This window comes from Topomyia yanbarensis, chromosome 3, assembly GCF_030247195.1.
Source record: "Topomyia yanbarensis strain Yona2022 chromosome 3, ASM3024719v1, whole genome shotgun sequence".
NCBI classification, from domain to species: Eukaryota; Metazoa; Arthropoda; class Insecta; order Diptera; family Culicidae; genus Topomyia; species Topomyia yanbarensis.
In genome coordinates, this window is record NC_080672.1 from 362756460 (window position 1) to 362780553 (window position 24094).

Here is a 24094-nt window from a genome sequence, read left to right on the forward strand (position 1 = left end):
GTAGAATCACTCGAATCTGAAGTAGCACCATACGCATTGAGTTATATCTGCATATGGGAAAACAAATCACTGCCGAGTAGAATCCGCATTTATATTTACTATTATTGAACGTCAAATTTGTAACGTGCTGAGAAACTTGATAAATCGTTGATATCTTAACCGGAAATTAAATTAAATTGGCGGCCAACTCATGGGGAAACAGAAAGCTTAATGGTCACAGTTTCCAACAACTTTGCCCGTCGTAATTAACCAAAATTTCTGATTTTTTATCAGAAACCATTCCTGCAAGGCAGTTTCGCATAATTTATTACATGTATTAAATTAAGCTATGGCAATTGGCAATTCGTATTCGACAGTTTACATGACGTCACCCACGTTACTGGTTGGAACGGTCATACCTGTATCGAAGGGTATCAATCATTTTCTGACGTCTACTTGATGTCTCATCATTAGCGTTAGGACGATCTATGATTGGGTATCTAAGTTATTTTATGCTTCAGATTATACGGTATGCGCGCCAATAGAGATGCTTCGACATCTCCAATGGAGCTCTCGGAACGACTCCAAACTTTTAAAAATCCGTTAATGGTTTCAACAGAACACACAAAATTTTTGCGATCATTTCGTTAAGTTCGTGGAAATACATGTATTTTCATGAAGGAATCCGGATCATGCAACAGCTCAGCCCGGAAACAATCTGACAGAAAGTGCTTGTATCATATATGTACCACTGATTTGATAATGGTGCTATTATCCCATTACCATATGAGTGTCATGACCAACGAAACCTGGCGGAAGTGAAGCTAGGTTTAGGTCTGATGGAACAAAGACATTCTCTAGAAAATAAATTTGGCCTAAACTATCTGCTTTTAAAAAAATAATGTGCCATTTTTAAATTTGAGCCGCCATAATGACACCAAAGTACCACCAAATTTATGAGTCCAAATCCTTATTTTTTCGTTACAGTTTATTTTAATTGCAAGAAATCTTTATCATAAACCAATTTGATTATTAAACTTTCGTGAAGGCAGGTACAACCTATTTGTTTCATTTGACCAATTTAACAGTGCTTGCTAAAAGTTTGTTTGGGGTACAAATGTACCCCACAAAACCGTTAGCATTAGTGTTTTGTCATGTGTACATAATTCAAAAAAAAATTATATATTTTTTTAAAAGCAAAATATCGATACATAGTAAGCGAGAAACTTGTGTAAAATTGTATAAGTTCCAACTCTGCTGAATAATAGTATCTTTTATTTGGTATAACAAAGCACTATAGCAAAGTAACTAGAAAATGCGTTTGGATCGGTATCGTAATTTTTACTTTTTCGGATGAAAGAGTCAAAACACATTCGTGAATATGATTTGTATATACTATGCAAGACGCATCATTCGATTCGTTATCTTCTGCAGCCCAGGCTCTGGAACATACTTTACATACACGTACAATGCACCGGCTCTACCTATTCCTTCGACGCCTTCCTGTTTCATCTCTGTTACTGCATATTGCTGTATTTTTAACGTTTGTGTTGGCGTTTGGATCGGAATAAACATACTTTTTGACCGGATTATGAAAAAAATTGTTCAAAAGGAAATTTAATAAGCTTTGCAACGTCGTATAAATGGTCAAAATCGATTTGAAACTACCGGAGTTATAGCAATATGAAGAAACAAGGGAATTTTGACGTATTTTAAAGATTTGTTCTATACAAAATGAAATATTACATACTTAAATAGTCAAAACACTTTACTTTACGAATGATTTTAGAATAAAACTATGCAATTTAATTATAAATTTAATAAAAATTAGACATACTAGAGCGATTTTAGTTCTGGGGTACGAATGTACCCCACAAAACCGTTTACGTAGAGAAAAAGTCGCCGCGGCCTAAGTATCGGTTTTAAAGTACCTGTCGAAATTTATATTCCATTATAGAAAGTTTTTTCCAATAAATTCCTGTTGACTTGGTTTATTATTAATTATCATGAAAAATAATACGCAAAGAGATTTTAGATGTGAAACACGTATTGTTGAATGATCTTTCATGAATGTTCGTTTAAAAAATTAAATAATTCAGGCAGTTTGCGAATCTGAAGAGACGGAATTTTATGCAAGGATGAAAAAATACAATATTTGAGTACCAGAAAATACGACGAATTCTAGCGATTCAGAGGTGCTAACATTTGGTATGGTTATATGTGTCATCCATTCGTATTACGAAGTATAATTCACTACTACAAAAAAGATTGCGTTTTGTGTATAGACGCAAACAGTGTCATGAAATGGATGGGTTGTTTTGTTCCAAACCCGAACCCGACCCGATCCCGATAATTTCCAATTTGAAAAACCCGAACCCGACCCGAGCCCGAAAGTCCAAAATTTCATAAACCCGGACCCGACCCGAACCCGAGAATTTCAAATTTGAAAACCTGGAACCCGACCCGAACCCGAGAAGCTTAAATTTACAGAATCCGAACCCGACCCGAAACCCGTCGGGTTCGGGTCGGGTCCGGGTTTCGGGTCCAAAAACCCGAACCCGACCATCTCTATGGAGTGGTTAACGCACCGAACTAGAGCTTGAAAGGACGTAAGCTCGATTCCTGCTTAAGATAATATCTTTTCTCGGGCTATATTGAAGGTGAATTTCTCAATGCATGTTGACATTTTTCAAAAAAAACTTCGTTATGGATCGACTCCTCTTGCAAAAAAATGCAATAGACGATAATGATAGAAGACACAAATCTTTCTTCAATGTAGGACTCCTGGTAAGCTCACGGTGTTTATTTATCAATACCGGTGCCGGTCATTACTTAATGTAAACAGAGGAAGCACACAAAAGCAATGTTAGTCCGACACTGATTGTGATTATATTCTTTTTATATTACTGCTTACTCTGTATATCTGTATATATTACTCTCAACAACTGCAACGGGTAGAGAATGGTCGTTAGTAAAGATTGGAATTTGAATAAACTGTACTGGCATTAGCGTATGATTCAAAATGATCGAAGACTCTGGATACATGGTCCCCAGGAGTACCATAATAAAGGTTCACGTTTAAATAGAAATCTAGGAGATAGATCCAATAAAATGAAAAGAAGATCTCCGTCTTTGTCGCCTTTTACAACGTGGGAGCAGGAAACCAGTGGATCAAATCTTGGCTTTAGCCATTGCATGCTACGCGGCTACTTTGGAGATCGATAACAGTGACATCAACATTCTAGTGAATTCCACCTCCACGTATATAAGGATTAAACTTTTTTTTTTAAATATTTTTTATATTGTAATTAAAATGTCTTATTCATTCTGATGAGTTCGACTTTTAAACTGAGGTATTGTATCTGTCATGTACAAGATGATTTGATCAAACTTTTTCTTTAAGTAGAACTACAGCGCTACAATGGCTCGATTTGGTTGTTTTTTCAGCAAGTAGAACTCCTGTGCTTACATAACTTCGTGGCTAATCGTTTTCTCGTGAACTCAAGTAGTGTTCTCTTTTTGAATTCTGCAATTATCTGACGGACAGGTTGGTCTACCAATATAAAGATGAGACAAAATAGAAACACAAATTTTCTTACTTACTAAAGTTAGACATTGTGCTCTTCATGCACACAATGGTTAATGAAACTTTATTGATGTTAGAAAGAATCTAGTGAAAAAAATTAACTCATACTGTACTGCTAATAACACTATTCTTATGTTATCCTGAATTCTGAGAAAATTTTGCGACGAACTTTATGATATGAATATCTGTTAGAATTGGCGAATACTTGGCAGGGTTAAGATAAATGTTGTTTATGTTCAGAAGAGCAATCTAATTGTTTAATTGTGAATGTGGCTTCTATGTCACTGTTAGGTGGATACAATCAGTAATATCCTCGTACATATTTCGTATGATGAACAAAAAAATAATTCTATTCGAAAACAAATATTTCTTTTGTGTTTCGATTTAACATAAAATTCAATTTAAAGTACATGATTGAATCGGAAAATGTATGTTAAATCGAGATATACCTGTATGCGAAAGGCACACGGTTAGAAAATAGAATTTATACACGCGAAGTCACATATACGATATCACACGTGACATACAAACGCACACGCGATCGAACACGTTAACGTACAAATGCTCGAGCTCTTCGCGATGATACACGCGATCGCGAGTCCCTACGCCCGCACATACCTGAACCGTACAATGAATATCACATACAGAATCACTGCCCGCTTCAGTTGGCCTTAAGCAGTGTTTTAGTGGGCGTTATTGCCTGTCTCGTCTGCAATTGTAGTGTGTGATTGTGACGGGGAGCCCTTCCGACAACCTAGCTCTCCACTAGTACAACTCTGGAAAAAAACATAACAGATAATTGAGAATACTCCATAAAAACGAAAAAATTATTTTATTCTGGAAAACCATAGATAACTACATGGAATAAAAATTGTCCCCAAAATCGTGAATAAAGTGCCATGGTATATGGAATAATCACGTTTTTACTGTACGAAAACAGGACCATGAGCAAAAGTCATATGTTTTATAATTATGTTGAATTTCCCTTCAGTAACACCAGCATAACGCATTTATTGGTGAAAAAATTTGATTTTGTTTTGTAAAGTTTAGTCACGGTTTCCGCCATGTTATTACCAAATCAGTTTTCTGTACTTGAACTAGTTCACAACGTTATGACAACCCAGTATAACAGTCACGACTGATAATTCGTGCTTGTGAAATAGTTCCCGAAATCAAAAAATATTCATGTTTTCGTGAACTGGTTCATGATTACTAGTACAATACCCTAGTAACAATTTGAGTTTTATGGAAGTTTTGTAGCCATTCATAAAACTTAGATTGCACTTGTAGCATGCTATAAAACATCAATTGATACTTGGGATAGTCACGACTTACCATTTGTGCTCGTGAATTAGTTTACTTAATCATAAAATATTATTCATGTATTCCTGAACTGGTTCATGATGCCTAGTACATGATTTGCGATATATCTTAAGTGCTTGTGATATTTTGAAGTTAGCCTTAGTCATTTGCAATTTCATGTAATATGGTCATGAAATTTTCACGTGAACTTATTGGAGGTATTCCTGTTTCTAAAAAAAAATACGGAAAAGTGGGGTATTGGGTCATTTTGACCCCAAAATCACCTTTTTTTATATTTTCTGCTCCGTTGTGCAAACCATACATATTTTGCAGTTTTTCTAATGCGAAAAAATCTCAGAAATTGAACGGAACCTTTTAGATCTTTGTCCGAATACGAGAAGTTGGGGTAATAGGGCCTTTTGTCATTTCTATTAAATTTTATCATTTTCTCGTGCATATATCTATTATTCATTCAATTTTAATAAATTGTACCTTGTTGAACGTGGAAAATAGAAATACAACAAAAATAGATTCGTTTGCGTTAAAATTCAAAAACATCAAATTTTTTGACAATAACTCTACAAACCACATTTTTTCATTAAATGTCCTAATACCTCGACTTCATCTATTTTTCCAGGTATAAAACTTTTCTCATGTGATTCCTAAGCGCATTTTTCACTACAAATAGTAAATTAAATAAGAATTTTGTTGTTGAATGGAGTTAATATGTGCGATTTTATGATAAAAATGTGAAATCGAGACTATATGTCAAATAATTTTATGTTTCTAAATTTTACCGGTAACGAATTTATTTTTATTTTGTTCCTAAGGATTTTCCACGTTGAACAAGGTACAATTTATGAAAATTGAATGAAGAATAATAGAGATATATGCACGAGAAAATTATAAAATTTAATATAAATGACAAAAAGCCCTATAACCCCCACTTCTCGTATTCGGACAAAGGTCTAAAAGGTTCCGTTCGATTTCTGAGACTTTTTCACAATAGAAAAACTGCAAAATATGTATGGTTTGCACAACGGAGCAGAAAAATTCAAAGAATAGGGGATTTTGGGGTCAAAATGACCCAGTACCCCACTTTCCCGTATTTTTACGGAAACAAACGTATCTTCATTCCAATACTAAGGTTATTTCCTTTAAAAAGAGGTTTTAATTGTAATTTTCTGATTGCTAATTCAAAAGTTATAGCGTTTAATATATTTTTCCTCCACATTTTCCCATAGCACCAATTTCAAAAATTTCAAACGAAGTGGGCGGGGGTCTAGAATTGTCCAAATGATGTGAAAATTGGCATCTGAGCTTACTTTGACATTTGTCACAATATGAGAGGGGGGGCCTTTGAGAATCCAAAAAAATTTTTTTTTGCGATGCCCTAATCCATAGTGACATGACCTGGAACTCTAGTGATATGGAAGCTTTCAGTCTCTTTTAGCTTCTTAGCCGTACACCAAAAATAAAGGATCAGATTCACGGTCCGCGCGCGATTATCCAAGAACACACGCAAATATGCGAAAGGCACACAAAGTCCCATATACGTTATCACACGCGACATACAAACGCACACGCGATTGGACACGTTAACGTACAAATGCTCGAGCTCATCGTGATGATACACGCGATCGCGAAGTCTCTACGCCCGCACATATCTGACCCGTACAATGAATATCACTGCCCGCTTCAATTTCCCGTAAGGAGTTTTAGTGGGCGACATTGCTTGTCTCGTCTGCAATTGTAGTGTGATTGTGACGGGGAGCCCTTCCGAGAACCTAGCTCTCCAGTAGGACAACTCTCAAAAAAAAACTTAATAGGTCAGTGAGAATACTCCATAAAATCGAAAATAAAAATTTTATTCAGGAAAACGATATCTCAAACTCTTTTAGTTTTCTACATGGAATAAAAATTGTTCCCAAAATCGTGAATAAAGTGCCATGAATTCTGGAACAATCACATTTTTACATTACGAAAACAGGAATATGAACAAAAGTCATGCTTTATAAATTTGTTAAATTTCCCTTCAGTAACGCCAGCATAAGGCATTTATTAGTGGAAAAATTTGTTTTTGTTTTGTGAAGTTCAGTCACGGTTTCCTCCATGTTATTACCAAATCAGTTTTCTGTACTTGAACTAGTTCACAACTTTATGAACATCCAGTATAATAGTCACGACTGACAATTCGTGCTCGTGAAATAGTACACGAAATCATAAAATATTCATGTTTTCGTGAACTGGCGCATGATTCCTAGTACAATAGTCACGACTTACCATTCGTGCTCGTGAATTAGTTTACGTAATCATAACATATTATTCATGTCTTCCTGAACTGGTTCATAATGCCTAGTACATGATTTGCGATTTATCTTGAGTGCTTGTGATACTTAGAGGATATCCCTAGTCATTTGCAATTTCATGTAACATGGTTATGAAATTTTCACGCGAACTAATTCTCAAAATGTGGAGTATTATTCGTGAAATCATTTATATTTCATGGACTATTTTTAGAAATGATATGTATCTCCAGCTGCTTGCGACCTGTAATAGGTACATCGAACATCGATTTTCCTTTGGTAAGGTTCAGTGTGATGCCTCTACAGAAAACGGAATCTGCGCTGAGCACGGTGATATAGTTCACAGAACAAGATACCACGAATCAGTCAAACTTTTATTATTTAGTTAGTATTGGGACGTTACTGCTAGTAAAAAATCCGATAGTTACCTAAAAATAACATCGCGGTAAGTCGAAGTGAAATTACTAATATCACGATAAAACTGCTGGTGGTATCATGGTATGAGTCGCATCTCTCCACGTGTCACATTCGAATCGAAGTGAGTTCAAGTATAAAATATCACCCAAAGTGTATGTCAATTACGCAAATCTTCACTAAGTTCCTGATATCCACACTACTCGTGATTCAAATATCACGATAACGTTAATATAAATTATGAAAATCGTGAATAAGATCCTGAAATCATGAACATGAATTACTCAACTCATGACTAAAATATTACGATGACGTGAATTTAAATTCCGAAAATTGCTACTAAGATCCTAAAATCATGAACAAAAAAACGCGCTATTCTAACAGAAAAATCCGGCAGCAAACTATCTGACGGTGACATAATTAGAAAATGCGAAAATCGCGAATAAGCTCCTGGAATCATGAACATCGTTTAACTGTCGGTTGTGCATCCCCAAATTATGAACCATAATCATAAGATAAACTAATCGTGTTCAGGGAACAACCACAGTAACTTAATCAAAGATTCCAATGTAACGCCATGTAAATGTTCGGGGCGAACTAGTTTCTTGGAAACACAAATAGTTTCATGAATACAAGGTTTATTATTCATAATTTTAGGAACTTGATTACGGTTTTCGTAAATCGTTCAGTTCACGAAATCGTGATCTTTGTTTCATGAATTCACGAACGGATTTTTTTGAGCCTCAACTTAGAACTGTATTCACGCAAATTTGGGGGCCAACGGAACAGGCTTTTCAATTTTGTCGGGTAACATCAAAACTCAACTGCGAAAATTGCGTAACGTGACAGACGTATTAAAATGTCAATAAAGCAAAAACCGTGCATGATGGAAAAAATGCTCTTCGTTGAAAAAATGTAGGGTTTAGTGACCTTAATAATGTGCCATTATGATAGAATCTGATTTTGCAGACTTATCTTATGAAATATGCGTAAACTTTTTTTTCGATTATAGAGGTTTTAACCTTAAGGTCATTCGCCTCTTCGGGTTAGAATAGTCTCTTATGAAAAATTTATAACCCTGTGTGCGGGGTCGGGACTCGAACCCAGGTGCGCTGCGTACAAGGCAATCGATTTACCAACTACGCTACGCCTACCCTCTTATGCGTAAACTTTCACGTGACAGAAGCCTTGACCATATGTTTGTTTTCGCAGGCGTAGTTAGAAGAAGATAGGGATGGATCAGCATAAAAGTGTTCTATTTTTACCAATAAATCGAGAAAAAAATTGCTATTAAATTCTTGAAAACTCTCGAATGATATGAAGGGTTTTTATGTCTACACGTATGATGATGATTGCAACTAACATACTCTCCTCTTTATCCATTCACAGGACGCACGTGTCTGGATCCCACACCCTGAAAACGTTTGGCAAGGCGCCGTTGTACTCCGTGACTACAAGGAAGGTAGCAGCACACTAGAGCTCATCACAGACCGACAGGTGAAGCACACGGTCCAGCTAAAATCCAAGAATGATCTTCCTCCACTGCGTAATCCAGCCATCCTCATCGGACAGAATGATCTCACGGCACTGTCTTACCTGCACGAACCGGACGTCCTGTACAATCTGGAAGTTCGCTTCTGCGACCGGCACGCCATCTACACGTACTGTGGGATCGTGCTGGTTGCCATCAATCCGTATGCCGAACTGCCATTGTACGGAGCGGATCTAATTCGAGCCTATCGGGGTCACTCGATGGGCGAACTGGAGCCACATATCTTTGCCGTGGCAGAAGAAGCCTACGCTAAGTTAGAGCGGGAAAAATGTGATATTAGTATAATTGTTAGTGGTGAATCCGGTGCGGGGAAAACCGTTTCGGCGAAGTATGCTATGCGATACTTCGCAACGGTAGGTGGTAGTGAATCGGAAACACAAATAGAGAAAAAAGTGTTGGCCAGTAATCCGATAATGGAAGCTATCGGAAATGCTAAAACAACGAGAAATGACAACAGTTCGAGATTCGGAAAGTTCACAAAGCTGTTGTTCACCAACAATCTGTCCATGATGTCGTTGACGGGGGGCACCATGCAGACGTATCTGTTGGAAAAATCGCGTGTCGTTTTTCAAGCTCCTGGCGAGCGGAATTATCATATATTCTATCAACTTTGTGCGGCACGACAACGGTGGCCGGAGCTGATGTTGGATCACCAGAACAAGTTTCATTTTTTGAATCAGGGCCACTCACCTGACATTGTGAAGGTTTCCGACGAAACGCAGTTTCAGGAAACAACGAAGGCACTGAACATTCTCGGGTTTGATGATCCAGAGATCAGTGACATTATGAGGATACTTGCAGCTGTGCTGCACTTAGGCAATATTGAGTTCACCCACAAGTACAAAAAGCAAACCCAGGAAGTGGACCAGGAGGCGTGTACTGTAGCGGTAAGTCGAATATTTAGTTTTAAATCAGATCTATTTTAGATTTAGTTTCCTTATAAGTCGTCAGTTTGCTTGTACAAATCGTTTTCTAGTTATTATTTTTTGGCCAACACACGGCCTATTATGGAAATCGTACGTCGTTTCCAATCGAATCAGCCTAAAATTATTTACGATATTTTATCGCTTTAAGCTTATATTATCTTGTTAAGAAAAATTTATTCCCATGTCTAAACGTCATCTTTCTCTTCCAATTAGTCCGACGACCTACACCTGAGCATCTTCAGCGACATTCTAAAGCTAGACCGGGATGAGCTGCGCAAATGGCTCATTACTCGCCAGATTGAATCCATCAACGATAGCGTGCTGATACCGCAAAACAAACCGCAATCGGAAGCCGCCCGAGATGCCCTAGCAAAGCACGTGTACGCGGAAATGTTCCAATACATAGTGAAAAAGATTAACCGCAATTTGGCTGGGGCGAAAAAGCAGAGCTGCTTCATCGGTAAGTGTTGTCCAGTGAATACTTTTTCCTTTGTCGTATCTACCCAATTAGTTTAAGCTCTATGGGGCTCGAGCGTGCCGCTGACTGAACTAATGGAGTGCTATTTTCGCCTTTTTCTTGGCTTCTGGCTTGCTTGCTGTAACCTGAAACGCTTGAAAAGGCGTTCTCGACATCTACGGCTTCGAAACATTTGACGTGAATTCTTTCGAGCAGTTCTGCATCAATTATGCCAACGAGAAACTTCAGCAGCAGTTTAACCAGCACGTTTTCAAGCTCGAACAGGAGCAGTACTTAAAGGAGGGCATCCAGTGGACGATGATTGATTTCTATGATAATCAGCCGTGCATCGATTTAATCGAATCCAAGCTGGGTATTCTGGACTTGCTGGACGAGGAGTGCCGAATGCCCCGTGGATCGGATGAGTCTTGGGTGGGCAAATTGTTTGAGAAATGCTCCAAGTACAAACATTTCGACAAACCTCGCTTCGGGACTAGTGCTTTTCTCATCAAGCATTTCTCGGACACAGTTCAATACGAATCGCAGGGATTTTTGGAGAAGAACCGGGACACTGTGTCCAAGGAGCTGGTCAATGTCCTAGCACTGTCCGGTATGAAATTGTGCCATAAGCTGATGACTGCACAAGATGAACAGCAGTCACCGTCGGAAGCAGCGAGAAGTCGCGGAGTGAAGCTGGTAGTTAGTGCTGCCAAGAGTCAGGTATGAGGTCTCACTAAGTTTAAAATCTGTTGTGGCGGTTTCGCTAAAGTGTTTGTCCTATTCTGCTTCTGTTCTTTTCTGTGTTTCCATTTTAGCCAGCAGATAAAAGACGAAAGGTTTGTAATCGTTTTCAATGTCTATTTGAATTCAATAGTGGTACAGAAAGAGGAGAGAAATTGATATCGACATTATGGTAATTTGTGATGATCGTTAGCCGATTTCTCCTGCCTCGTGCCATCTGTCCGTGGGTTGATTGTGCTCGTGTGCTGTGTACATCTGCTGTAGCCACTCGTATAGCTCGGTAGCGTTGTTAGAAGTTGTAATGTCTCATGTGGAAGCTATTAACATTGTACTAATCGGATTTCCATTTGCTTTTTTCCTGCATAGCCAATGACCCAAAAACAGCAGCGGAAAACAGTTGGTTCGCAGTTCCGAGAAAGTTTGACGCTTCTGATTACCACACTTCACAATACGACACCGCATTACGTGAGGTGCATTAAGGTAAGTAACATTGATGAACCGACGCTGTTTCCGTTCTATGTTATTGTAATGATTGACTTGACATCTGACTCACTGGTGTAATACATCTAATCACCTATCTCTAGCTCATTCAAATTAACTACCTCGGCTCGGTACACGCCTTAGCGAAACCGTCCATATGGTTCGCATGTGTCGTGAACGCCGAGAAACACCCAGCTAAAGCAAAATATATTCAATTGTTTATTGATAGAACCTTTCGCTTTACAAGCGTTTTTCCCTACGTCCAGTGCTATCTATGGGCACACACCCTCTGCCCGAGTAGCGACCAATTCTAGGTAGCCTCTCTGTCTCTCTCCAATTGGCTTTACTCAGAATAACCAAAATATACAAACATGTCGCGCAACATGCCAGCGCATATAAAATAAGCCTTGGGAATTAATAGAAAAACATTCTTAGTCTTACCTTATATACGAGCAATACTTACCTTCGAAAAACCAAAAGGTAGCCAAAAGCTACCAGATGGCGACCGTGAAAAAGAAAAAGTGAAAACGGTGCAAACCAACAAACGAAAAACTCAGTTGCATGAAATCGAGCAAGGGTGCCACAGAAAAATAGCCTCTAACTGAATAATATACTTGGAAATGTGAATGTATCAATTTTGAACAGGAGTGATAAAAGTTCGTTATAAGGATGTTTACGAGAAGTTAAAGTTGATCCTGAACGTGATCGGTTTGTTGATGTCATTCTTTTTGAACTATGAATCGAGAAAAGTTCGATTCCGAACAAGTGACGTTTTGAAATAACTGGTTATACCTGGATAAGGACATTCAAGTGTTTGACAGTGGCAACAAATTCAGACTACTGATTGGTGATCGATAAGCATGCAAGTTTGCTTTTGGCAATGAAACAAACGTGTGAAATCATCCACACCGAAGAAGAATTAGTGCCACACAGAGAACTAGTGCCACGTAGAACCAAGGAAACGGAGACACCCGCATAACACCATGAGGAAGTGAAGCAGCTGTACGGCAACAGTTTGGTAACTATGCCACCACCACCGCCGCCGATGATGGCCCCGTCGTCACTGAAACCAGCTGCGCCGGTGGCGGATCGAGAACCGGGCAACGCACAGGCAGACCGAACCAGCCTACATGCCTACACACCCGCCACAGGCCCACGAGTTGTTACAAATTAATTCGACACGTAGCAGTACCTCTCCCTACTCGGACGGTTTGGGTGCATGACTGTCGGAGAGTAACGGTGATACTAGCAACAGCAGCAGAATCCGGAGGTAAGAGTTCGATGAACAGAAAACGCTGTTTTCTTTCCAATGCATGAAATACAGATGTCACCGGAGAAGATGCAAATCAAGATTCATTTTAACAGCATTGTTGAACTTACGTCAAAAACCAAACAAAAATGAATAATTTGTATATTTTTATTTCGTGTAGTTTTCAAACGGTTCAGAATATCGCCCTGACGTCAACAGAAAAGTGACAGAAAATTTTATGCGCATTTTAAAAAAAAAAAAACGAATAACTTAGAAAAAGGAAATACCTTAACGATTTTTTTTCCTTTAAACAAAACTTAAGTCATCTTGAAAACAATCATATTTTGGAAGATTTTAGTTAAAATTATTTTGATTTGACAAAACATTTACACTATGTTGTTCTGTTGAGGAATAGTGCAATAATCCGACGAAAATAAAGTCAGGATTCTATTTTAGCTTTTGTTCTTATTCAGTGTAATTTATACCAAAATCAGATAGAATGCACATAAATTAGACATAAAACAGACAAACAGATAGACAAGTTAACATACGCATTTGTTTTTGCATGCTCATGCAAAGGTTACGAGAAATAGACTCGCACCTTTGCAGGATACAGCTAAATTTAAATAAGAGCAAGGGCAGGGCTAGAACCCTACAAGGTATTCTAGAGAAAAAGGAAGAAATTTCCGATCTCTATAATGAATACAAAAGCAAATTAAATAAATTAAAACATCGGATATCGCACGAAGAGTGGAACATCGAATGCGATAAGTTTCTAAATTTAAAAACAAAGTACCAAGCATCATTAGAGATCTTGGATACAACAACAATATTAAAGAAAACTACTTTAAAAACTCTAGCTAAAACAGCCATATTTTGCAGACGGCTATCGGCAGGTAAACCAAAAATGCCTGACTTTGATATTAAAACTGCGACAGCCATCGTACAAAAGTACGATGGAACTGCTGACGAGTTGGAGGCATTTATCGACTCGGCTCAGTTACTAAAAGAAATGACATCGGCAGAACATATGCCGATGGCAATAAAATTCCTTAGAACTAGATTAACGGGTAAGGCAAGACTTGGCCTACCCATTAACTTAGTATCAATTGATGCACTTACAGCGGATGTAAAAGCCCGCTGTGCATCAATCAAAACCCCAGATGAAGTTCTCGCTAAATTGAAATTTTCACAACAGCGAGGACCTCTCAACAAATTTTGTGATGAAGTAGAAGAATTAACACTTCAACTGCAAAACACTTATATAGAAAGGCAAATTCCAGGTGATGTAGCAGCTTCAATGGCTACAAAAGCTGGAGTTAATGCCCTAATTCACGGTTTAAAAAACCATGAAACACGTACTATACTTAAAGCAGGAAATTTTTCCTCAATAAAAATAGCCACACAAAAAGTATTGGAGAACTCGGAGCACGAAAGCCACAGCGTACCAAATGCACAAATTATGCATTTCCGGCACCGTCAACACTACGATCGTGTTGACAACACACGAAATTATCGTGGCAATACACGTGTTAGAGATTTTGATAGGCGACGTCCCAATGCACAAACTAACCGATATAACACATATGGTAACATGCAGCACTATACTCCTAATAATACACAAGCTAACCGATTTAGCACAAACGGGGACACGCAGCAATTTTACCAAAACAATAACAGAGGACGAGGAAGAAATAATTCGACTCCTCAGCATAACAATTACCGCAGTAAGCAAGGTCAGGGACGATATATATATGTCACTGACTCAGCACCAAGCAGCCTACCTGATCAACCAACAGCGGACCGAATCCAACCACCGCCCAACCATCTTTTTTTAGGAAACGGGCAGTCTACACATTAAACGTAGCTGCCTCGAATTTCATAAAGCTCAAATTGAACAATTCGAGCAAGATGTGCACTTTCCTGGTCGACTCAGGAGCTGACATATCACTCATTAAAAGCGAATGTATCTTGCCAGGTACAAGCATAGATACAACTCGCAAATACAAACTAAAAGGGATTATTCCTGGTGAACTGCAGAGCCATGGAATTACCAAATGCATCTTTTACATGCAAGACACACCTATTGAGGGTACTCTGCATATAATTAACGATGATTTTCCTATACCAACCGATGGTATTATTGGAAGAGATTTTTTGGCAACATACCGATGCTCGATAAATTATGATGCATGGTTGCTGTCAATGCATGTACATAACATAAATATAGATATACCTATACACAATAATCTAGGTGGCTCAACCTGGTTACCAGCTAGAGCAGAAACATATAGAATAATTAATAATTTTAATCCAGAAGGAGACGTTGTGTTAATTGCCTCAGAGATCGCTCCTGGAGTATTTAGCAGCAACGCAATTGTAAATAAAGAATCTCCTTATATAAAGATTGTAAATACCAATAACGAACCCGTTTTAATCAAACATTTGTTACCACAATATGAACATTTAACCAATTTTCAATTGGCGACGATCAGCGAAACTGATTCTCGGAATATTAAACGAAATGATGCTCTCCAAGAGGAGCTCAATTTAAAAAAATTTTCGGCATCTGCAAAAGATAGCCTTATTAAATTATGCAATAAGTATAACGATATCTTCCACCTAAAGGACGACACACTATCTGCAAACAATTTCTATAAACAAAAAATACACCTGAGTGACAAATCACCAGTATATATAAAAAATTATAGAAACGCGCATAGCCAGCGTGAAGAAATGTGCCGTCAAGTGGACGACTTAATCAAAAATGATGTGATAGAACCATCTGTTTCTAATTATAATTCACCCATTATGCTTGTTCCAAAGAAAACAACTAGCGCAGAAAAGAAATGGAGACTAGTTGTAGATTTTCGGCAACTAAATAAAAAATTACTAGCCGACAAATTTCCTCTACCAAGAATTGACGACATTCTTGACCAACTTGGCAGAGCAAAGTATTTCTCTACTCTAGATCTACAGTCCGGTTTCCACCAAATAGAAATCGAGAAAAAATCTAGAGAATTCACCGCATTCTCCTTACAGGAACGCGGACATTTTCAATTTAAACGATTGCCATTCGGACTCAATATTAGCCCGAATAGCTTTCAACGCATGATGTCAATCGCACTTAGCGGACTAGGTCCCGAGTGCGCATTTCTCTATATTGACGACATCATAGTCATCGGTTGTTCAATCAACCATCATCTTGCAAACTTGGAAAAAGTTTTTCAGAAATTAAGAAACCACAATTTAAAATTAAATCCATCCAAATGTAATTTTTTTCGAGCTGACGTAACTTATTTAGGTCACCACATTTCTGAAAAAGGAATTCAGCCAGATAAATCCAAATTTGATACGATCTGCAACTACCCTATACCTAAAAATGCAGATGACGTACGACGATTCGTCGCGTTCTGTAATTATTACAGGCGTTTTATAAAAAATTTTGCTCAGATAGCAAACCCTTTGAACAAATTATTAAGGAAAAACACTACCTTCGTTTGGAATATTGAATGCCAAAATGCATTTGATATGCTTAAAAATCAACTAATTTCCCCAACAATTTTACAATTTCCTGATTTTAACAAAGAATTTGTTCTAATAACAGATGCTTCCAAAATTGCATGTGGTGCTATCCTAGCACAAACATATGACAATATTGAATTACCAGTAGCATTTGCCAGCAGAACCTTCACGAGAGGCGAAGCAAATAAATCTACTGTAGAACAAGAGTTAACAGCCATACATTGGGCTATTAACTATTTCCGACCATATTTATACGGACGAAAATTCACTGTTAAAACTGATCATCGACCGTTGGTCTATCTTTTTTCAATGAAAGAACCATCATCTAAATTAACTAGAATGAGACTAGACCTAGAGGAATTCAGTTTTACGGTACAATATGTACAAGGTAAAATGAATGTAGGTGCTGATGCTCTTTCTAGAATAAATATCGACTCTGAAAAATTAAAACAATTAAATTTATACGTGGTGCAAACTAGAGCAAATACTCGCAAACAAACAAATTCAAATATAGACGCGATATCGAATGATGCTGAGCCCGATCAACTCAAAATCTACGAGTCGCTAAACAATGAAGAGGCATATAACCTCCCAAAATTAATGTTAACACAAGAAAACAACAAAATCCATATACAAATCATGGATAAAAGCTACAAGAGGGAATTGACTCCAGCGTTAACAGTCCCTAGCAAGCTATCAAAAAACCTAGGTCACATTTTACAAAATGTGGAATTACTGGCAAACAATAAAAAAATTACCACTTTAGCTCTAGCGCTAAATAGTGAGATTCTTAAGGATATGAATATTCAAGAATTTAAAGATAAAGGCCAACAAATATTGAAGAATGTATCAATAATTCTATATACTCGCCAGCAAATAATAGAAAATCCTGAAAAACAAAAAGCAATTATCAAAGCCAACCATGACACACCGATAGGCGGTCATGTTGGATCATATCGATTATATAAAAAACTTCGTTGCCAATACTATTGGCCAAAAATGAAAATACACATAAGAGAATATGTAAAAAATTGCCTAAAATGTAAACAGAATAAACATACTTACAAAACTAAAGAAAACCTCATACATACTCCTACACCTACTAAAGCACTAGATAGTATCTCAGTAGACACAATCGGTCCATTTTCAAAATCAAACAGTGGTAACCGATATGCCATAACAATACAATGCGATCTGTCAAAATATGTAATAATCCAAGCGATTACTGATAAACAAGCAAATACGCTAGCAAAGGCACTTGTCGAAAATTGTATCCTTGTATATGGCGCACCCAAATTAATTAGAACAGATCAGGGAACAGAGTACAAAAATGAAGTATTCTTACACATGAATAAATTGTTAAATCTCAACCATCAGTTTTCTACAGCATACCATCCAGAAACAATTGGAGGTTTAGAGAGGAATCACCGTTGTCTGAATGAATACGTAAGACAGTTTATCAATCACGCCCAAACGGACTGGGATGATTGGCTGCCTTACTATGCGTTCTGTTATAACACGACACCTCACACAAACCACCAATACACACCATTTGAATTAGTATTTGGTAAACAGGCAAACATCCCACAAAATCTCATGTATTCCGAAAACACTCACACACAACCCATATACAATTTTGACCAATACCACGCAGAACTAAAATACAAACTACACTTAGCAGCACAAAAAACAAAAGCAATATTGGATAATACAAAGCAAATACGAAACTTAAGTCAAGAGAAAATAAGTAACCCAATTGATGTAAAACCTCTAGATAAGGTAATGTTGCAGAACGAAAATAGAAGAAAGTTAGATAAAGTATACCAAGGCCCGTACACAGTTATTTCAATTCAGCATCCAAATATTACCATACAAGAAGATACCACAGGTTTAAAACAAATTGTTCATAAAAACAGGATAATCAGATTATAAAAAAAAAAAACCACATACCACAAATGTACATCCAAAATATCCAAAATTGTTCATAAAAACAGGATAATCAGATTATAAAAAAAAAAAAAAAAAAAAACCACATACCACAAATGTACATCCAAAATATAAAAGCTATCTGGAGAGAAGCAAAAGCTACAAGTTTTTTTCGAATAATTTCACTTAGTTACATTATTCTTCCAAAAGGAGGGTGGTGTAATACATCTAATCACCTATCTCTAGCTCATTCAAATTAACTACCTCGGCTCGGTACACGCCTTAGCGAAACCGTCCATATGGTTCGCATGTGTCGTGAACGCCGAGAAACACCCAGCTAAAGCAAAATATATTCAATTGTTTATTGATAGAACCTTTCGCTTTACAAGCGTTTTTCCCTACGTCCAGTGCTATCTATGGGCACACACCCTCTGCCCGAGTAGCGACCAATTCTAGGTAGCCTCTCTGTCTCTCTCCAATTGGCTTTACTCAGAATAACCAAAATATACAAACATGTCGCGCAACATGCCAGCGCATATAAAATAAGCCTTGGGAATTAATAGAAAAACATTCTTAGTCTTACCTTATATACGAGCAATACTTACCTTCGAAAAACCAAAAGGTAGCCAAAAGCTACCAGACTGGGCTACTTACGTAAAAAAAAAGCTTCAGTGTTTTCGTGTTTTATTACACAAATTAGACTGTGGCAGTAGGGATGTCCGAGGTTGGTTGCCGGTAGAGATATGTTAGCCGAATCCTTTTTCTCCATTTTGAGCAGACATATGGCGCTATCCCTCGTTGTGTACTTCAAGAAATGCGAAATATATTCTCCGATATGTTTACATTACATTTTGTTTTGTAGATGCTGTGGGTAATATAAGGATTTCGAGCGTAATAAATAAATTATCTTAATATCAAACATTTTGTGATATTTAGGCTGGCTATTAGATTTTTCCACGAAACATATTTTTAATAGTGCGTTAAAAGAACGTTCAGAACCCGTGCAGATATTACACATAACCTATAATTTTCAAAAGGACGCATCATTTTAAAGCACTTAAAAACTACATTAGCACTAAATATTTCATGTTTTTAGTATTATTTACCTAAAGAGCATAGTCCATAGACTATATTGGCATAATTGTTTCATCAAAACGCATATTTGTTCTCTAATAAGGATTTGTTTTAGGTCCATGAAACTTCAGCATCGTTTTTCTCAGTTCGAGCTCAATGTCACTTAGGACCTTTTGAATAAGTACTCTTGATTTCTGGAATACTCCCTTCGCTTACTTTGCCCACCTTTGCCAAAGAACCGACTCCGGGAGCAATGAGAAGGGACCCAAACGAAAGTAATCTAGTAAGATTTTCCAGATAACGCATACAAAGACTCCTTTATCTTCCCCAGAAAGTACGGGAATTGGGCTTCATCGCAAGAAGAGCCTCGATAGAGCTGAGGCTGTCCGAAATGATGAAGGAGTGATCTGTGGGCAAATTGTCGATGATCACAAGGGCATACTGAATAGTAGCTAATTTTGCAACGTAAACTGAAGCAGGATCATTGAGCTTAAATGAAACGGTGACATTATCATTGAAAATACCGAAGCAAGTGAATCTGTCGAGATTTGATCCGGCAGTCAGTAAAACATTTTGCAACAGTTGTCTTCTCGGATTTAATATAAAATATATTAGGAATCACTTAGTGGCGTATAGGATCCGGAGTTCCACGAATCTCTTCCTTCGTGGATGTATCGCAGAATACAGTTGAACCAGACGGATCTAAGCAACGGACACGGTCGGTATTAAACGCAGAAGGATTGATAATCTGTGCCATGTAGTCGAAGTACAAGGAAATCAGGTTTAAGAATTCAGCCTCTCGACGTTTTCTATGATCAATGGGTTCAAGATATCGCACCGGATAAGTAATCTTCATGAGAGTACCCAAAATCGATTTTTCAAAAGAGAGAACTCTCACCAGCATTCCGAGGCTCATTGTATGGGTCGAGTGCATGCAACCAAAAGCAATATGCAAACAACGATACTGGATTCGCACCAGTTTGATGAAGTTCATTTCGCAGCATCCTTTGATCCTTTGTTGATCCTTTGTTGGCATTTCTGTTTCAGTTACCTAATGTGACATCCCCAGGTACCTTTAGAGTCGAACCAGACCCCAAGATATTTAAATGTGAAGAGCTGTTTGATCGTTACGCCCAGTAATGAAACCTAAAGTTGCCCCAGCTGATGCTTCCTAGAAAAGAAAACCAGCTCAGTTTTCTCCGTGGAGAACCCGATATACCTACAGCTGGAGAGCCCACGCAGACAAATTGTCCAAAGTGTCTTGCAATGGTCCTTACAAATCGGCAGCTTTGGGTCCTGTGTCCACCCCGTCGTTTGCAAGTTGCCTTAGCGTGCATGAATTGGTAAGATAATCGTCAATGTCATTCACACAAAAATTGTAGAGAAGTCCTAGAGAAGACCCACGTAGCCAAATCGTGATAATATTGATACCATGCGAAAAATGCATGTGTTTTTCCGACAAGTTCAGCAAAAAGTTATCAGTGAAAGGCCATGTTGGTGCACCTGCACGGAACGGATGTTGATAGAAACTGAATTGAAAGCCATCCTAATATCTAAGAAAACTGATGCCATTGGCTCTTAGTTAGCATAGGCCTTTGCGGAATCCAAAATTTTGTATCCGAAAGTAAGCCATTTGCTTCAACCCAATTGTCCAGGCGAAACAGGATCATTTTCTCGAACAACTTTCGGATACAGGACAGCATTGCAATCGCTCGATACGAGTTGTGGTCAGAGGCTGGTTTTCCTGGTTTTTGAATGGCGATGATACTCATTTGTCTTCGATCGTGTGTGACAATGTTTTACCCTCAAGAAACTTACTAAATAATTTCAAGTGTCTCTTGGCAGAGTCTGGCAGATTCTTCAACATGTCGAATTTGATTCTGTCTGGCCCTGGAGCACTATTGTTACATGATAACAGAGCATGGGAGATCTCCACCACCAAAGAAGGTGTTTCGTTTATGTCCGTTTATTTCGTTTATGTGTCGGGGGGGAATCCGGACAAATCTTCTTAACGAAATCGGATATCCAACGGTTTAAATATTCCTCGCACTCGTTATAACTATTTCGGTTTCTCCGGCAACTATTTTCGCTCGGTAATCCGTCAACCAGTCGGCGCTAATAACTACGTTTCTTGGCTTTCATCAAGCTCTTCATTCGCGTTTCTAACGTCGCGTACTGTCGATAGCAATCGGGTAACCCGTCGTCCCGGAAGGTCTTGTATGCGGCGACATTCTCCACGTATACGTCTGAGTACTACTTTTTCCACCATGGGTTGGGAGACCGTTCGCGAGAATTCGCGTCTGGTACGCGTTTGGTCTGAGCTTGAAACGCGGTGTCGAAAATCAAGCCAGCCAGGAACCCGTACTCTTCCTCCGGAGGAAGCTCTTGTGTGGACTCGATTTTGCCGGATATCGTGAATGCGTAGCTCTTCCAATCAATATTTCGTGTAAGGTCATACGAAACATTGATTGTATTCTGTGGCCCTGAACCGTTAGCAATAGTAATTACGATTGACAGATTATCGCTGCCGTGGAGATCGGGGATTACCTTCCACACGCAATCTAACCGTGTCATTTCACCCGTGTTCAAAATGGTCATATTGTCGCAAAGCTGTTAAGTGAGGTAGATCGGTTATCGTCATAAAAGCAACTCCATACTAAAACTCAATATTATTCTGAAGCCACATGCAACAGTAGAAGGTCTAGTCGGTTTTTTATCCAATCCAGCTCACTCGCTTTTAACCCCGTCCTATTTCATTCCTATTTCCGATTCATTCATTTATGTTTCTGTTCTCTAGACACGTTCAAAAATGACTTTCCGCAGCTAAGATTTTCCTCTAGCTCAAACGGATGTTGAGATCAAATTATATTGATGGTCTTAATTCGGGCCTTTTCTTCCGCGTCAAAGAAAAAAAGAGAAAAACAAAGCGCTAACAACGATATTCGACTGTGACCGAAATATCGAAGATTCGCCGTACTAAGCCCTTCTTGGTAACCAGTCTAAAACAAACAATTGGCATTACTGGTGACAACCCTTTTTCAAAGACATACCGCGTGTAAGTACCTACACTAGAAGTTGAGATCGACGGCGTGGTCACAGAAACGAGTTGGGTTTGCGCGAATCTGCTGATACATGGGGTAGGCTGTTTTAAAACTGTAAACGATTGTATTCAACATCAGTCACAGCTAATGGAATAAAGACCTATGTCAGCTCAACCTCACATCGGGTGACCTTCCCAGAGTCTGCTTTACCTATCTCCTCGTTGACAAGGTGCACTTATCAGTGCGCCGTTTTGTGCCGCGGGTCCTAACTGGATTAAGAGGGGGGGGGGGGGGTATCAGGTTTTCGGAGTAAAAAAACTTTTCGCGTTTTTTTGTTAAATTTGGGTGAAGCGCATTGATCGAAACTTTTGTACATTATATTGTATCATTTCAATAACATCTGTAATTTGTCTATGCAAAAATATCGACAAACGGCTCGGTGCCGAAAGGTTTTGCAGAACGATGGAAAAAACACGATTTGAGGTGTTAACTGTCATTCAAAAACTACTTAACCGATTAATTTCAAACTTGGCATACACATTCTATGTAAAAATATCTAATCCCTACGTTGAGTTTTCGAGATAATTTATCAATTAAGAAATAAAACCTCTTTTAATCTTGGATTTCAAAATGGCGTCAGTCACAAATTTGTGGCACCTACCCGTCAAGGCCATTCCGAAAATAATAATATCGCGCGGGTTATAGTGAATTTCGCTAAACCGAAAGTCGCCATCTTGGATTTCAAAATGGCGTCGAACATAAATTTTTGGCTCCTACTCGTCAAGTCCATTCCGAAAATACTCATTATTGTTGAGGTGCGGGCCACAAGGAGTCTTCCAGACCCGTCTCTTCCATCGTTTCAAAAATCTTTTGCATTCAAAAGGACTTCGAAAAGTTTTTCCAAAAACTATATTAATTGCGAAATCTGCGCAAAAAACTGCCAAAATTCTTCTAAGTTCCTTGCCTTTAAAAGGAGAATTTTTTCTGCAAAAAGTCTTAAGTCTTTTGTATTCAAAATATTTTAGCGAAATCCGTGCAAAAAGAAAACTTTCGAAGATATTCTAAGTCTTTTGCTGAGGGTTGTTTTACGCGGAATTTCGAATTAACGCGATTTTTTTCCGCAGATTTTCCAATTAACGCGTTTTTACTAGGTTTTTTACGCGCTACGTATCCCCCGCGAAAAAAATCTGGGTGTAAACATTTCACTTCGCTGACAGAAGGCCAAATTTATCATCACTTGAAAACAAGTGATATTGTGTTGGACCCTTGCGAAGTAATCCATTTTGATTGACTTTTTGCCTATCCTGCGCGTGCTGCCCGCTAAACCCCAATGCCTCTGGCCCTTGCGCAGTGTGTCCATTCGTAAAGACGGTATTTCCTTTGATGGAGGAATCTTCTCCGATAGCGACTAAGAAAACAGCAGAAAAACAGAACATACAGTTATAGCAAAAGTGATACAATTTGATTTCGTACAACCTTTATATGTTTGAGATACATCCGTGATAATTTTCAATTTATAAGTTTTCTCAAAATTTC

General features: G+C 38.2%; 1 protein-coding gene across 4 annotated transcripts in view; it reads left to right on the forward strand.

Moving 5' to 3' along the window:
• Positions 1 to 24094, forward strand: part of LOC131692957 (unconventional myosin-Va) — an 82697-nt gene that overhangs the window by 44885 nt on the left and 13718 nt on the right. For 3 of the 4 annotated variants that reach the window (XM_058980389.1, XM_058980388.1, XM_058980391.1), the window contains 5 exons: positions 8977 to 10026; positions 10279 to 10525; positions 10686 to 11242; positions 11338 to 11358; positions 11630 to 11743. In XM_058980389.1, coding sequence (XP_058836372.1) covers positions 8977 to 10026; positions 10279 to 10525; positions 10686 to 11242; positions 11338 to 11358; positions 11630 to 11743 — 1989 coding nt within the window. The remainder of the gene's footprint in view (positions 1 to 8976; positions 10027 to 10278; positions 10526 to 10685; positions 11243 to 11337; positions 11359 to 11629; positions 11744 to 24094) is intronic. The other variant, XM_058980390.1, reaches the window with a different exon arrangement.